The sequence below is a fragment of the Ctenocephalides felis genome, unplaced genomic scaffold, assembly GCF_003426905.1.
Source record: "Ctenocephalides felis isolate EL2017-DRISC unplaced genomic scaffold, ASM342690v1 CF-g0.4_SCAFFOLD_00845, whole genome shotgun sequence".
Taxonomy (NCBI): Eukaryota; Metazoa; Arthropoda; class Insecta; order Siphonaptera; family Pulicidae; genus Ctenocephalides; species Ctenocephalides felis.
Genome location: NW_020536999.1, coordinates 13,915,430 through 13,932,428, shown reverse-complemented (window position 1 = coordinate 13,932,428; position 16,999 = coordinate 13,915,430). Strand labels below are relative to the sequence as shown.

Sequence of the window (16,999 nt, the reverse complement as noted above, 5' to 3'; positions counted from 1 at the left end):
TAACTTACTAAGTAATTGATAAATTGAAGTTGAAGTTGAAAGAGTATTACTTCTATAGTATACTTTTACCACGACCTTCAATGCTTTCAGAAACCTTACGAAATATATATGTATGACCGAAAATCGCCGGCACAGCTGATTCTGACTGCCCCAGTCAGTCAGTTAGCTGTCATCTGTCAAACGGACACAATCGAATCGGAATAAAAGTTCGAATCGGATGAAATATGATTCCATCAATCAAAATTAGATGTTTGTAATTAAATTTAAATTAATTGCTTAATTAGAGTGAGTGGTTCTGTATCGATCTGTATGAAAATTGTATGTATTTAAAGCGAATGTAAAGTGTTGTGTGTGATGCTATGGTGTAGAAGCCGACATATTGGAAAATCTTCCGGAAAATTCAAGGTCAGAGGGAAATTTATACATGTATATATATATTTATTAGGGTGGTACTCAATATGGATATTTTCGAATTTTCTTGATCCCAGGGGCTCATATGCTTCCAAATTGATTAAAAAATTCTCTGAAAGTTTTAGCTCTTAATATTAACTTTAAAATAGTTCGCACTCCAACCAAAGTTTCTTATAGAAATAACATGCGTAAAATTTTATTTGTTTTTTAGGATTTTATAACTTAACGATAAGTGAATCAAAATTTTGCCAATAACATTGTATTTGCTTATTTTAATCATCAATAAAAAAATTACAACAAAAAATTGCTATATTATATAAAATTAGTTTTTACTTTGGAGGAAAAACCAAGAAACTTTAGTTGGTGTATGGACTATCTTGAAGTTAATATTAAGATCTAAAATTTTCAGAGATTATTAACTTCCCGTAGGATAAGTTATAGTAATCGCAAAAAATCGAAAATGAATTATTTTTATATATTTACGTTTTAAAGGCTTCTGAACATTTTAGCATACCATTAAAAAATGGATGTATGTGTGTGAGTGTGTATGTTTGGATACAATTGATTGATTCAAATGATTCAAAAAACATTCGATTCCTATTGATAGGGAGATGTGCTGATTAGTTTTTGGCAAAGGCAGATCTAGCCGTTCCGAAGATTCGCGGCAAAAAGTGCCTAAAACGATAATTCAGTTTTTGAGAGAACGAGGTACCCGATTTGAAAGATTCAAAAAACGTGTTACTTGTATTGACAAAATGAAGAATTGATAAAATTTTTGGTAAGGCAGGACTAAGGCAGTTTCGGAGATACAGAATAAAAAATGAAAAAAAAAAGTTAATATTTGGCGGTCAAAAATTAGACATATGCACATCAAATTATTAGATATTTGATCAAATTTAAAAAAATGAGTATTAATTTTGTTACAATTTTGTTAGGTTCAGTACCAAGATTGTTAATTTTTAAAGTTTACTTAAAAATTCTCAGAATTATTTTTTTCAAAAATTTTCGAAAATATACAAAGTTTTATACTTCAAGAATAAATTTTATATTTACAATTCGGTTTGAAAATGTATATATTTCAAATGCGTTATTCTAATCGTAAGAAATATATCCTCAGATGAATTTATTCGGCACCTCTTGCTAATGTAAACTTTCTTAAGTGATTTGAGCGATAAGATCCTCACTGTATATTTTATGAACGACAAAATATATAGTGATTATAATTATCTATTTGAAAATGTTTAAAACGATTGTTATTAATCATTGATCAATATTTATAGATTACTGTTTTTTTCTCGAATATTTAATTCTGGTACGGGAACTTTAAGCAATTTGCCTTAAAGCACGATGCCATGCACCACAATTTTTTTTATCAATTTGGAAGCCTTTGAGTCCTTGGGAAAAAAGAAATTCGAAAATATACATATTTAGGACCACCCCGATATTTATATAAATATTATAAGAAGAATCCTTTCTTCCTTCAAAATCTTTTATGAAATGCCATACCATACTTAGAGCATGTCTCTGAGCCATAGTATTTTTTTAGATTCATACACAAGGTTTTTTATATTCTTATTTCTTTTACAGGACGTCAATCCGTCTCCCAACAAGCCCAATAAATTAATAAATAAGTAAATAGATAAATTTAAAAGTCTGACCATGAACTGGTGTATCGTCCTGGTGTCCGTCTTCGGGGGCATCCTGCTGATGTATGTCCTCCTGGAGTTGCACTACTTCTTGAGGATGTTCCTGTGCGTCGTCTACGCCAGATACTGCAGGAAGAAGTGTCATATATTAGATACGACGACAGTCACAGGTAAGAGGACAATAATTATGAAAACTGGTTTCTTAAAAGTTCATTTCAAGAAAACGGATCGGTAGACTTTTACCTAAAACTAATCAGTATCATTCGCAACTAATATCTTTCGAACAGTTCTTGATTTTTTAAAATCGATTCGGTAGTACGAGCTTAAATGAGGACGAAATGTTTCACACTTTTTTCCAAATTACAAAGAAACGGCTCAGCAGATCGTCTCATAAAACTAATAAACGATAGTCCACATTGAGATACATCAAATGGCTTTTCTGAAATCGGTCCAGCCGTTTTTGGAAAAAACGACGATTTACGGCACAAAATCTGTTCACACACACACACACACACATCAAATTTGATCTCATTATCGAAAAAACATAAAATTAGCGAATCAAATTCCTTGATTAAAACTTAAACTTCTTCATCGGGAAGTTAAAAATAGAGAACTAGATATTGGTGATAAAAGACATATTATTTTCCTCATTACGCTTTTTTTATTTTTTTGTTTTTTTGCTTTTAAATACTTATGTATTTTTAAAAATAATTTCAAAGTGATTCTTTCTAAAATTTATCATTTACATTACTTAAAAAAATAAAGCTAATTCTACAGGTTAAAATTTATGTACAGGGTCCAAAAATATATAAACGATAAGGCGGGGCATGACCTCAAAATTTTGGTAAAATAATGATGTTGTCGAAGGTAAAACTAAGTAATTAAACACCGAGAAAGAAAATTACTCAGATTAAATGAAAAATGATGAAATGATCGATTCTATATAGGAATTGACACACTTTCGTCACAATTGATTTTTCAATTTTGTATTATCATCTAAAATCTGAGACTTACATAAACAAAGTATGGAAATATTAGTCAGACTTGCGTCAACATTATGAATAAGATCATCTTAAAGATACATAAATATACATTTGCAAGCTATTCATTTAATTCGTTTAAATAAAAAAGTCCAAATTGATTATACGTTTCGACCTTTGATGTGCGTCATTATTCAGCCTATCGAACCAGGACTTTAATTATTAACCATTTTCTACTAAATTAGAACTTAATAAGATTTTTATTTGTTTCTGTCCTAGTTCGATTGACTGAATGATGACACGCATCATATGTCGAAACGAATAATCAATAGGTATGTTTTTCTTTTAATTATTAGTACATAGTATTTTAATTATTTTTGATATTAATATGAAGAAAAATATCATTCTATACACAAAATTTAATATAAAATAATGAAAAATATATCAAAATTTGAGATAGAAATAGTTGCAATTTAAAAATACCATACACAAATTTTAATATAAAATAATGCAAAGTATATCAATAAAATAATAAAATAATTTGAGACAAATAACTTGGCAAATTTAAAATAGCGAACTAAAAACTAATATTTTTTAAAATTTAAGAAATATGTTGAGCAAATTAAACATGTTGTTTGTGACATATTATACTATTATATTATATTGGAGATTTTGTAAGATTTCTAATATTTTTTCATTATGTGTGAGATTTCTTGTAGTTGCTATATTGCAATTTATTGAAACCTTAGAAAAACTAATTGTACATTGCAACTTTGATATATAATACGACACTATTATGGATTCTTATTTTCATCATATATATATATATATATATATATATATATATATATAACATTGGACAATTTTCCGAAATTAAAGCTAATAAATATTAGAAGATATTATTAAATAAATATGTGTTATTAGCATTAGCAGCTATATAAGTTAAATATATTGAATGTACAGTTTTGAAATATTTTCTTTGCAACTCATATAAAATATATTAGATGAATAGATTGCATTATGGTATTAGTCATAATATGACACACTTAAAATTAAATTTAAACCATTTTTGAATTAACGAAAAGAATTTAAAAACAATTAAAATTTAGACACGAAAGACTTTGTGAAATCTGTTATATTTTGTATTCGACATATTTATTCTATTATTCATAGTCAATAACTTGTTATTTATTTTATTTTTATTCTTTTTTAATACTATTCAATATTAATCGCATTTCAAATGTTTAAGTATCGAATTCTGATGACAACTGTTTTAACTTTTTTGTTAATTTTTTATAAGTGTAGAAATATTATATTTTGCATAAACAATATGAATTTTTCATACATATGAAAAATCTTTATAAATAAAAAAAAGAATGAATTGATTACAAAATGCCTTATCAATGCATGATACAAGTTGCCATTAGTAATAATATATCAATTAGTAATATCTTGATAAAATATGAAAATAATAAAAAAAATTCCATTTCTAGGTATTTGTTTGACCACTGACATAGACACTCTTTTGTACCACATGAATAATGCAAGGTACCTCAGGGTAAGTTTTATTTAAATATTAAAAAATATTAATAAGATAATTAATAATATTTTTATTATATTTTTAAATAATTGAAATATAGCTCATATAATAATTGAAATATTTTTGGGATATTTATTCAAAGCTTTTGGCTGTACTAGAACAATATTTTTGTCAACAAACTTAGAAAATGGTACAAACCCTAATTTATTATTTAATAAAATAATGCAATATTTATACACAAATTATTATTATAATTTTAACTATTTTTTATTAAATCTGTTTCAAATTTTTGGTTCTAAAATGGACATTGACTATTAAATCAAATAGATCCTGTCACATTCTAAATAGATAGAGATACAAACGAATGTTAACAATTTATAAAATTATTAACAGAACAAGATTCACCACTAAGAAATTAGAAAAATTGAGAAGAAAAACAATATGACTTTTAATTTCTCTAAAATGTTAGACATGGTGATATTAATATTTTGACTTAAAATTTTCCAAATGTTTCCATTTCCACCCTTTGGTTCCAAAATAGACATTGACTATTAAATCAAATATATTCCCTCAAATCCCAAGTAGATAGAGATCCAAAATCCGATTCAATCTAATTCGAAATAATAATTCTACTTTATAATTATCTATTTAATCTATCCATTATCTATTACTTCCAGGAAATTGATTTTGCAAGAGTGGACTTTTACGAAAGAACTGGATTATATCGTTCCATAATCCAGAATGGAGGAGCTGTGGTCCAAGGAGCAAGTACTATACGTTATAGGAGATTCATCAGGCCTTTCTCTAAATACAGGATTACATCTAAGGCAAATAATAAAAAAAAATATAAATCAACTAACACAGATCTAAAAATTACTCCCTAAAAATGCCTTTTGTATATCAGGTTATTTAGATCCAGTAATCATCAGTTTCTCTATCAGTCTATCTTTTATGTAACAATTCAATCAGAAGTTGCTCTATCAACTAATAAATCAATTTCTATTTAGATTATTAAAAAGGTATCTATTTGATCTATTTTTTTCCAGATTGTCTACTGGGACGACAAAAGCATTTTCATGGAACACCGTTTCATCAGTTGTTCTGATCAGTTTATTTTGGCAATTGCCATTTGCAGACAAAGGCTGATATCTTGTGATGCTCGTGATGCCATAGGACGACTTTTGGAGAATCCTTTGGCACCGGCTCCAAAAATACCCAATAATGAGTAAGAAATATTTATATACTAACTATAGCAAACACGACGAATTCCGTTTCGCCACCTGATGGTTTCGTGAGAAAGATGAAGAAATTTTTTGTTTGTTTTATATTTGAAAAGGAAAAATGTGATTTTATTATACAACAGTAATGAATTTATTTCGATTACAAAAATGAAGTGTTCTTAGTTGAACTTCTCTAAGTAAATGAAAGTGAATCCGCAAATTATCCGTTTTATTGAAGTGCTCTTTGGTAAACCACATTTTTTGTTTTTTGGTCTGACGTTAACACATAGAAAGCAGATGGTTTTCCAACTCGTGAACAGGCAACGTATAACTGCCCATGTGAAAAACAATGATTTTCTAAATAATCTATTTAAAATTTATCCCGCAAACACTAAGCGATTGGCCTTGCGACTTGTTATTGCGAACGCAAGGCGAACTGGAAATTGCAATCGTTTGAAGTCAAACGGAAGACCAGTCGGAATCATTGGTATGTCACCAAATCGCCAGCAATTTTTGATTGAATGGTGAAATTCAGTGCGTGTACATCATTATTCTTTGCGGCAAGAATTGCTCGTTGACTTAACCAAGCATAATTCTGATAATTCTCACTAATGTAATTACTCGAATTTTTAATTACGGTGCGTGAAGTTCCAGCAATTTCCATTAGAGCACGATGCCATGCACCACTAATTTTCTTAACTATAAACCTTGCGGAGCCCGAGACCTTTCCAACGAATGCAAAATTGTCGAAATCGGTTCGTGCGTTCTGGAGTTATTTCGTCAGGAAGGAAAACTTGACTTATTTTTATATATATAGAATATATAGGCAATTGCCAGAATTTAAAAAAAAAACTTAAATTTTAATTCTTATGATTAAATGACTCTTTGAATAAGTATAGAAATATTTAACTATTACGTATAAGATTGATGAAAATTTTGTTTTTTTTTAAGAACTACCAAGCAGGGCAGTATCACTGTCGAAAAAAGCGTCAACTTGAGCAGCACTGATTTGGAAGCTGGCCTAGTTTCTTTAGATAACAAAAGTTTGGCCCAAAGCAACGGATCAATCATCATCAATGAAAAATATAAGCCGGCGATGCCATTGGAGGTAAAGATCCTTTCTTAGAATCTCTTTCTCTCTGGATCTAGTTTTGTTTCATTTTTTTTATACTTTTTTTTTCTCAGGTTGCAAAATGGATAGAATCGAACGAGATTTCCAGCGCCATCTTACGAAGTGGTTGCTGACAGTACGCTCCTCCAGGATCGGAGGCTGTTGAAGCAGATGGAGCTGCTGTTGGTCCGAGCACGCCACTGGTCAACCACCGAAAGTAAAGGGATGAAGTATGGAAGATCTTCGAGGAAAAGAATTAAGTATAATAATTTTATTTTTAGTTTAAGACTCTGGTCTACGATTTAGTTTATTGATTAAGTCCAGTGTGGAAAAGTGTATGGAATTTGTATCATTTATTTGAGGCAGGTTTGTGGTATGAGATGACAATTAGGGTATATCTGTTTCCTTTCTTGTTTATAGATCACTTCAAAATTCATTATCAAAATTTTTTCTTGTCCATTTAGACCTTCATCTTTTTTCACCAATTTAATTGGCCTTTAAACAGGACAGTTTCTTTACAGTTTTCACTTTAGACAAAAAAGTTTTTTTCCAGTATTTTTTTAGACAGTAGAGTTTCTTCCCAGTTTTCTTTAGACAGTAGAGTCTTTCTCCAGTTTCCTTCGGACAGCAGCCTTTCAAGTTTTCATTAGACATTAAAGTTGGAAACATTTTGCAGTACTTCTTCAATTTGCTGCCATCTCACATTTAAGTTCAAGAATTTCTAGTCCTTTCTTTTCTCTTTTGATGACGTCACAGAAAACATTTTTCTCCAAATATGGATTCAATCCAAATTTTTTAATCACACAATCATATCCTGCAAAGCCATTTCTTCTTCTACTCTTGGTATCACTTTAAATCATTCCTTTTCAGTCTATTTTATATCCAGGTAATTTCTGTTGGATTTTCTTAGAATACATTTAGATCAAAGTTACAATATATCATTTAGATCAAAGTATACGTATTCACCATCACGCTGGATGGAAAATTATTCGTCATTAAAATTCTATCAATTTTGTGTTTTACCAAAATCGACTCTTACAAATTTTCGTCTGGCTCTCACACTATATCATAAACTGCTACTTATTGTTAGATAGGTTCTAGGATTTTAAAAATTGAAAATAAAATTTTATAAAAGGACTTTATAAAATTTAAATTATCACAGGGCTTTTAATTAATTCAGCTATTTGCAAAATAGCGTTAGTTAAGTTGGCTATTTTAGAAAAAATGAGAAAAATTTACAAATCGAAATTATTTATAATATTTATAGATATTATGAAATATTCATATTAGCAAAGCTAATAGTATTTTTTGCCAAAAGGGTATAACTAGAAGTATTTTTGAATTTGATATATAATATAGAAAATATATTAATTACATAACAAAATTATATATGCATAAGTCAGATTTTTGTTCGACGTTGAATATATTTTCAGGATTTTCTCAACCAAACGATAAAACTTCAATTATTTGTTTTGTACGTTTCGATACTGCAAATGTGTCATCATTCAACAAGTTAAAAAAATTGTACAACTTAACAGATCACAAACAATTTTTTTTAAATAATTTGTGAAAATATATAAATTACTAAAATTGTGTTTTTAAATTTATATACATTTTATAGAACTTGCTGAATGATGACAACCATGCAGGTGTCGAAACGTACAAAAATAATACGACCATTTGGTTGAAATTTTTTTGAATATATATACTTAATATATTTATATAATAATTGTGATTATTTTTTTAAATAATATCAGAGTGATATCAAAATTTTTATATCAGACCAAACTTGAAAATTCTTTAATTTATCAATTTTGTTATTATAAAAAATATTTTTGGAAATTATTATAAGAAATAATTTGATCATAGAAAAAATCTTATTTTTGGGGAATAACATAAAAAATTATATTTTTACCATTCTAATCACTGCAAAAGAATTACTGCAAACGTTTCGTATTTCTTTGTCACAATCATCAGTATATCTGATTTAGATTGAATTGTAAAAAAAATCATGATAGATTTTTAAGTGTGTTTAAAATTAAAATATTGAAGTATATTATTGGAGACTTTAGAAAATTTTGAACTTTTGTTTATATTTGCCAATATTTTTAGAATTATTGTATAAAGTTCATAGCATACGTTTCGTATTTCTTTATCACAATCATCAGTATTTGATAAAATTAAATAGGAAAAAAATTCGGAGGCTGATGATAAATATTAGTTTTGTTATAAATTAAAGAAATTTAAACATTTTTGTTGGGAATAAAATAAATAAAAATAAATGAAATAGAAATATATATATATATATATATATATATGTATATATATATGCAAAAATATTATCATACATTAATTTTTAATATATTATAAATTGCCTTATTAAAATATTGTTGATCTCTTCATAATAAATGTATGTAACTCTTTGCTCTCTAAAATTGAACTGGTAAATTACAAAAAAATCAGGATGATGTTAATATAATTATAATTGTGTTTTGAACTGGTAAAATCGGTCCAGGCGTACTCTTAAAATGAGAACAGAGTACAAAAGTGCTTTACCCTGTTTTAATGTTTTCCCCACTTAACAGAGGGTCTACTGTCCCGAAATTTTAAGCAACTGATTTTCTTATTATAATAACGTGTAATATATTTTTTTATTAATTATTTTTGTGAAAACATATTTGTGATGTAGTTGAAAATATATTTTATACGCGTATCATTTCATTTATTCAAATTAATGAGGTTTACTTTTTCTATATTATATATTCATATAAATTTTATCTAGAATTAAACCCAGGAGTAAATTTACGTGCTAAAGTTAGTGGCGCCTCTATCGAGAGGAAAAATAATTAAAATTTATGTAATGGAAAATTGGACGTGTTTGCAATCTTATCTATGATCTATATATAAACAGAAGAAATTTTTTTAAGGTATTCCATTTATTATTATGAGAGAATCCTTCAAGATGGATTTTTTGACAAATGAACTTTTTGTAGTCCTTATGTTCCAACAAAAAAAATCGTGGAAAATAAGAAATATTAAATAGATCACATAAGAATCCATTCTAGGTATTGAATCATTACAGATTATATATCCACTTTCGTTTTTAGCGATTTTGATAATTAACGACATAACTCGTTCTAGAATAAATTAGTGCTTATGGAATAAAACAATTTTTTAATATAGACACCAACAACAACAAATTGATTGACACATTTTTTTTCATCATTTGCACCATAATATTTTATTTCCTAGTAGGAAAGATTTTATAAAGTTCAGCCACAAGAATAGTATTTTGGGAAATGTCTTATTTTGCGACATGGCACACCTACTTTAGATTTAATCATTTGTTCAAGATCCAAAATAATAGACAGTTTTTCTACAAGTTTCTATTTCAGATTGCTAAGTTTCTTCTCCTCTCTTTCATAAATCCAAAAATCCGATCCAAAACAAATTATAGATAAAATCTTGACCAACAATTTTTCAAAAATTCTAATCATAACTACAATATGACATATGGGCAAAATATGGGTAAACTTAGATGAAAGTTCTATAACCACTTATAAAATTGAAAATCCATCACTAAAAAACTTTATCAACAAATATTATTATTTCCATTATTTATTAGTTTATGTATTTTTATTATTTTGTACTTAAATCCAGGGCTGTGTATTTAAAAAATTTATATCAATAATTTACTGATCCATTTTTAGAGAGTATACTTCTGCACAAAAATGCTTGTGAAATATATAGTTGTAATGAAATTGATGAATTTATTATTAATATTGAAATATATTTATTATTGCAAATGTAAGTTAAGATAAATATATATTAAATGACTAATTATATATCGATAAATTATATATAATGTAATATGTTGAAAATGTATTTGCAAAATATATAGATGTATAATTTGAAAAGTTTGGGTTTTATTTTTGGATTTTACAGATTTTGAATAAAATTCTCGGGTAGAATAGAAATGTTATGGATATAAGGTTTTTTGACAAATTATTAATAGAAACTAGTGGTATATGGCATCGTGCCTTAAGACAAATTGCTGGAGCTTCCCGTGCCAAAAAAATATTTTTTTTTTAAACTTTGAAAATATTAGATTTTTGAGAAATTTTAAATTTTTGACAAAAATCGACTTTTTTGAAATAAATGTTTTTTTTATTTTAAAATATTTTGGAAATTTTCAAATTTTTTTTCAAAGCATCGCAAGATTTTCAAATATCGAAGCGCGTAAGCGCCGCGTCGCCATAGTACGGACAAACGATGTTACGGAACCCATAGAAATGTAAACAAAATGTATACGTATTATTAAAATCTTAATAATTTTTTAAAATTTTTTTTACTAGATCTCCGAAACCGCTAGACCTGCCTTTCCAGTTTTTCATCTTGTCAATACAAGTAAAATGTTTTTTGAATTATTAAAATTGGAAGCTGCGTTCTCTTGAAAACTGAGTTACCGTTTTTGGCACTTTTTGCCCCGTATCTCCCAAACGATTAGACCTGTTTTCGTCAAAAACTAATCAGCTCGTCTCCTTATCAATAGGAATCAAATGTTGTTTGAATCATTGAAATCGATTGAACAGTGTTCCCGAAATCGTCGACGAAAATTTGCATCCGCACACACACATACATACACTCTTACACACACACACATCCATTTTTTCTAAGGAATGCCAAAATGTTCAGAAACTTCTAAAACGTGAAGATATGTAAAAAATTTCATTTTCGATTTTTGGCCCATTACTATAACTTACCCTACGAAAGATTAATAAAAAACAAACAAAAAATGACATTGAAAAAATTAATTATCAATTTTTTAATTACTTGAATAAATTACTGTAAATTTCTAAATTATTTATGTAAAAAAATATAATTTCATTAAAAATTAGATTCATAATGCATAATGTATTTAAATTTTATTATTTCTTTTCCAGTTCGACTCTGCATTTAAATGATTTGATTAACTCCAATTTAAAATAATAAGTGGTACCGATTTCAATTCTGTAAATAGTTCGTCCTTTGATTTCACAGTAGTACGTATATGAAAATGCTAGAAACACTTTCTCGATATTTTTATAAAAATACCTATTAGAAATTAATAAAAAAAAGTGTATTAATAATATAAATATAACAATTCAAGGTAAGTGCGCGCTATCCACTATTTATAATAATAAATGTAATCGATAACTAAATTGTATAGTAACTTACAAAACACATTTAGAAGTTGTTTTCTAATCCTAAATTTCTGATCCAGTTTTAAATTTATTTTTAAATTTTATTTTTTTTTTAATTTCAGATGATCATACTTTCGCTAGTAATGATCCTGATGACTCTGGTCTACGTCCACTACAAATACACATTTGGACAATTTCGTTGGAGACGTGTTCCCCACGAAAAGGGATTGCCCTTGGTGGGCAACATGCTAGATTGCATTTTGCAGAAGAGACACATCATTGACGTTATGCACGAAATTTATCAGTAAGATAAAGGACACACTCAAATAATAAATAGATTCAAAATTTATTTTATTTACTGATTTTTCTAGGAAGTTTCCTGATTTTCCCTATTTTGGTTTCTACCGGTTCTGCACACCAGTTTTCGTCATCAGAGATCTGCAACTGGCGAGGCAGATTCTGGTGAAGGATTTTAACTATTTTAAGGATACTGATTTGCATTGTACTGATGATGATATTCTTCTGAAGAAGAATATTTTTATGATGAAAGGAGAAAAATGGAGAGAGTATAGAGAGAAGGTTGCGCCCATGCTGTCTTCCGGAAAGGTTGGTGAATGAAATAACCTCAAAATATGAGAACTTTGGTTTCAAAACCTCTTTGTTCTTGAGATTATTTTCATATCTTAACCACATTTTTTCAAAAATCTTGATCCATAAGGCATTTTTGACCAAAACTAGCAAAACGTTAGAATTTTTATTGGAACTAGCTTAAGGTTGTACTACTGGTATTTATTAACTTCTCGTAGGGTAGTCATAGTAATGGGCCGAAAATCGGAAATAATTTTTCTCGCATTTCTCGACGTTTTGAAGGTTTCTGAACATTTTGGCATACCTCAGAAAAAATGGATGTATGTGTGTGTTTTGTATGTCCGCATTTTTTCGTCCACGTTTCCGGGCGCACGGATCAACCGATTTGAATGATTTAAAAAACATTTGATCCCTATTGATAGGGAGATGTGCTGATTAGTTTTTGGCAAAGGCAGGTCTAGCTGTTACGGAGATACGGAGCAAAGAGTGCGGAAAATACAAATCGAGTTTTTGAGAGAACGGAGTATCGGATTTGAATGATCTAAAAAACTTTCTGCTTGTATTGACAAAACAATTGCTTTTGAAGATAAAAAATTATTACATTTTTTCTTATTTTCCAAAAAATATTTTTGTAATTTTGGATTAAAAATTCAAAAAATTACCCAGTAAGCACACAGTCTAAGCGCCAATCTGGTACAAATGTTTACCCAAGTGCGTTTAGACTGTTTACGTACTGGAGAACTTTTCCAATTTTGTGAGTTTTCACTGAAATGATTTTTCATTGAAAAATGTGAAAATGCCGCCAAGCTAAGCACAGTATAAGTGAAAATGCCGCACAGAATTATTTGCAAATGCAAATTAGACTGTGACTACACGGGAGCACTTTTTCAATTTTGTGGAAATTAATTATTAGGCAACTATTTTTTTTTAAATTGAATTCGAAATTAAATGACGATTGTTAATGTTCTGGAGATAAATTGATTTATGATTTACATTTGATTTGCTCAGATATAATAAGATAGCAAAAATAATGATAGCTACAGCATTTGTAATAATATATTTGAAAACATTTAATATTCCTCAAATATTTCATTACGGTACGGAAAGTTCCAGCAATTTGCCTTAAGGCACGATTCCATTCACCACAAATTTCTTTTCAGATTCGATTGGTTTTTCCATTGCTGTATAAAACATGTGAAGATCTGGTCAAACATATCAGAAATGCAGAAGGATCATCAACTACTGGATTGGAAACAAGAGAGGTAATAATTGATTTTTCATTTTGCTTTTTACGTTAAATTATAGACCAAAGTATAGATCAGCTGTTCAAAAGTGCCAAAGATGCAAAATATTTTTTTTCTGTTTTTAGTTAAGTAACAAATACACAACCGAAGTCATAGCATCATGTGCTTTTGGATTGGAGGCAAATTGTTTGAACAATTTTAGGGAAGATTCAATTTTCAGGGAAATGGGCAAAAAAATCTTCGAACCCACAACTTGGACATCTATCAATATAACATTAGTTACAGCAGTTCCAATTTTATCTAAATTTATAAACATAAGGTAAGCAGGAAAAGCCATCTAATCCTGACCCTGTGTAACAGCTTTGAAATATTTCTTGTTTCAATTACCACAGTAAAATTTTCACAACCTGTCATTCATAATGTTCAGTAACATTCCTCATTTTTCATTCAAATTATTGTCTATTCTTTCAGATTTGTTCCTGAATTAGTAACAGATTGGATAATAAAAATGGTCCAGGACACAGTCCAATATCGAAAGGATAACAAAATCAAAAGAGATGATTTTCTGCAAAATCTTATGCAATTGCACGATCAGACAGATGGACAGAGTAAATTAAAATATACTATTTAAAAAAATTACAGAAATTTTCATGTGTCTCAAAATTTTAGAATTTACCATGGAAGATATAGCAGCACAATGTACCAGCTTTCTTCTGGATGGATTTGAAACTTCAGGATCAGTTATATGTTTAGCTTTATACGAGGTAAAAAAATTAGTATTGAAGATACTGGTCAATTGTTAAAAATGATAATTACTCAATTTTTATATTTAGATTGCCAAGAATCCAGATGTCCAAGAGAGAATGGTGAAGGAAATTGAAGAAGTGCTGAAAGGTCACGAAAACAAAGTCACTTATGATGCAATGATTGAGATGACATATTTGGATGCTGTTATTAATGGTAATAAAAAAATAATATTCTAAATAATTAGATAGATAAAGGATATCTAGTAACTGGTGGTGTGTGGTATTGTGTATTAAAACAAATAACTGGTACTTAGAAACTTGGGTAAAATAATAGATTGGATCTAAATTTTGGTTCCAAACTTTTGTTTTTGTCGCAACTCCAGAACAGTTCGTCTAGCGTTCACCAAAAGTCAATAAAATTTTATAGTCAGAAGAACTAGATATGTAAAAACATCAGAAAAAAGTTGCACGATATCTCAACAAACAAGGCGTTCCATTACCAATAATATTATTATTTCTGTTACTACTATTATTATTTTAGAAACATTACGCAAATGGCCAATAGTAGCAGCCTTTCCAAGAACCTGCACCAAAGACTACGAATTGCCTCCATTTGAAGGAGGCCCCAAAAGGGCAATCGGAATAAAAAGAGGAGACTCTGTACATGTAGCTATTGGATCATTCCACAAGTATAAATAATTAAAACAAATCATCATATGTATCAATTATTATAATCAATTTATGGGTGTTTCTTAGAGATCCGCAGTACTTCTCCAATCCAGATAAATTTGATCCATCAAGATTTTTTGAAGGTTCTACAGAGACTTTTACGAAAGATGCTTTTTTCCCATGGGGGGCAGGACCAAGGTAAATAAGTAATTGATTTTGGTATATAAATTATATGCAAAATATGTGCAGGTTAAAAATAGTGGTCACAGATTAAAACTAAAGATTATTTGTTGATCATAAAATTCAGAAGAAAGGAAAATGTATTGGGCTCATAATGACGAATTGAGAGAATTGGAGAAAAATTGGATAAAAATTGTCATCATAGATCACAAGAAGTAGTTTCCATTTAAATTTACAACCTGCTTTAGGTCAAAGCTTGTATTATCATCAAAGAATGGGCAAACTCATGGAAAACTTCTAAATAAGAGCAGTTTTCATTAAAGTTTACCACCTGCTTTAGATCAAAAAACTTTTTATCATTATGGAATTAAGTAGTCATCAAAGAAAACATCTGAAAAAAGTAGTTTCCATCAAAATTTTCTTCTGTGATTTTAAAAGTGTTAAAAAACTCAATCCAAGCTTTGCAAATCATCAATGGCCCTCATTCTATTATATTTTGTTTATTATTTTTTCAGGCTTTGCCTAGGTCAAAGATTTGCCTTCTTGCAAATCAAGACGAGTGTAATGGCAGTCGTGAGATTTTTCAAATTGAAAATTTCTGAAGGAAAAGATGCAGACCCTAAATTGGACCCTAGAAGCTTCATGCCGAGACTGGTTGGTGGTGCATGGATAACTTATACACCGAGATAAAAGATGACTAGTGGATTTAAGGCTTGAAAATTAATTTATTTTGTATTTATTTATACACAGCATATTCCATACGAATAAAGTCTATAAAAATCATTCAAGTTGCTTTACAATCGCCACATATAAAATACTAACCCAATATCATTCACCCATTTACCATTTACCAAATCAGGAAATCGTGTCTCATATTGTGCAAATTAAATTCCTCGATCCATGTCAGTAACAGACTTACTTTTAAAATCACCTTTTAAAAATTGTAAACAAATCACTTTCGTTCGGCAAACATTTATTTCGGTCAGTGGGTGATGGAAATATTCAAGATTGCACCGAATATTATATAACGACGAGACGACAACTCCGAAAACTTGAATCGTAAAATTTAAGTAATTATTAAAACCGTATTAAGGTGTTTTCGCTCCGGGCTGTCGAATGATAATGAAATTCGGATTACTCAATCGAACAGGTTAAAGGAAATGAAATTTGGAAGGTGAGATAGAAATTGGAGGTGACATCTGTTGGAGATGGAGTTGTATTGGGATACGATTAGTTGCTGAGATAAATATTGATGAATTGATCTACCAAACATAAACTGTTGTCTATATCTTATATTATTTTAATTTCCGGCACATCTCATCTGCTTTTCGGCAATAATAATGTAGACATCACATCTTTCTTGTACATATATTATAATCTAATATTATCTAGGCTCATAATTTCAGCTAAATTCAAATTTCAAGTGAATTGGCATTTCTAGCAGATGTCAGTTCAAATGTTTTCAATGTCAAACAATGATA

The 16,999-nt window shown here is 28.8% G+C and overlaps 2 protein-coding genes across 2 annotated transcripts; both read left to right on the top strand.

Moving 5' to 3' along the window:
* Positions 1-277: 277 nt before the first annotated feature.
* LOC113363270 (protein THEM6) lies at positions 278-7,709 on the top strand. The gene is made up of 7 exons (XM_026605760.1): positions 278-405; positions 1,999-2,227; positions 4,531-4,595; positions 5,255-5,404; positions 5,624-5,797; positions 6,882-6,905; positions 6,983-7,709. Exons 2-7 carry the CDS (start codon positions 2,071-2,073, stop codon positions 7,040-7,042), a joined length of 630 nt encoding a protein of 209 aa, XP_026461545.1. The 5' UTR covers positions 278-405; positions 1,999-2,070; the 3' UTR covers positions 7,043-7,709.
* A 4,226-nt stretch (positions 7,710-11,935) lies between these two features.
* On the top strand, positions 11,936-16,264 carry LOC113363269 (cytochrome P450 6k1-like). The gene is made up of 11 exons (XM_026605759.1): positions 11,936-12,057; positions 12,214-12,395; positions 12,463-12,697; positions 13,840-13,941; positions 14,049-14,242; positions 14,395-14,531; positions 14,593-14,687; positions 14,757-14,883; positions 15,211-15,358; positions 15,426-15,536; positions 16,034-16,264. Exons 2-11 carry the CDS (start codon positions 12,214-12,216, stop codon positions 16,206-16,208), a joined length of 1,506 nt encoding a protein of 501 aa, XP_026461544.1. The 5' UTR covers positions 11,936-12,057; the 3' UTR covers positions 16,209-16,264.
* The last annotated feature ends 735 nt before the right edge of the window (positions 16,265-16,999 follow it).

Excerpts from the sequence above, each read along its gene's own strand:
- LOC113363270 (XM_026605760.1), top strand. The coding sequence starts at position 2,071 with ATGAACTGGTGTATCGTCCTGGTGTCCGTCTTCGGGGGCATCCTGCTG. Across the intron at positions 5,405-5,623 it reads AATACAGGATTACATCTAAG|ATTGTCTACTGGGACGACAA; the intron begins GCAAATAATAAA and ends ATTTTTTTCCAG. Across the intron at positions 5,798-6,881 it reads CGGCTCCAAAAATACCCAAT|TATAAGCCGGCGATGCCATT; the intron begins AATGAGTAAGAA and ends ATCAATGAAAAA.
- LOC113363269 (XM_026605759.1), top strand. The coding sequence starts at position 12,214 with ATGATCATACTTTCGCTAGTAATGATCCTGATGACTCTGGTCTACGTC. Across the intron at positions 12,698-13,839 it reads CCATGCTGTCTTCCGGAAAG|ATTCGATTGGTTTTTCCATT; the intron begins GTTGGTGAATGA and ends ATTTCTTTTCAG. Across the intron at positions 14,884-15,210 it reads TTTGGATGCTGTTATTAATG|AAACATTACGCAAATGGCCA; the intron begins GTAATAAAAAAA and ends TTATTATTTTAG.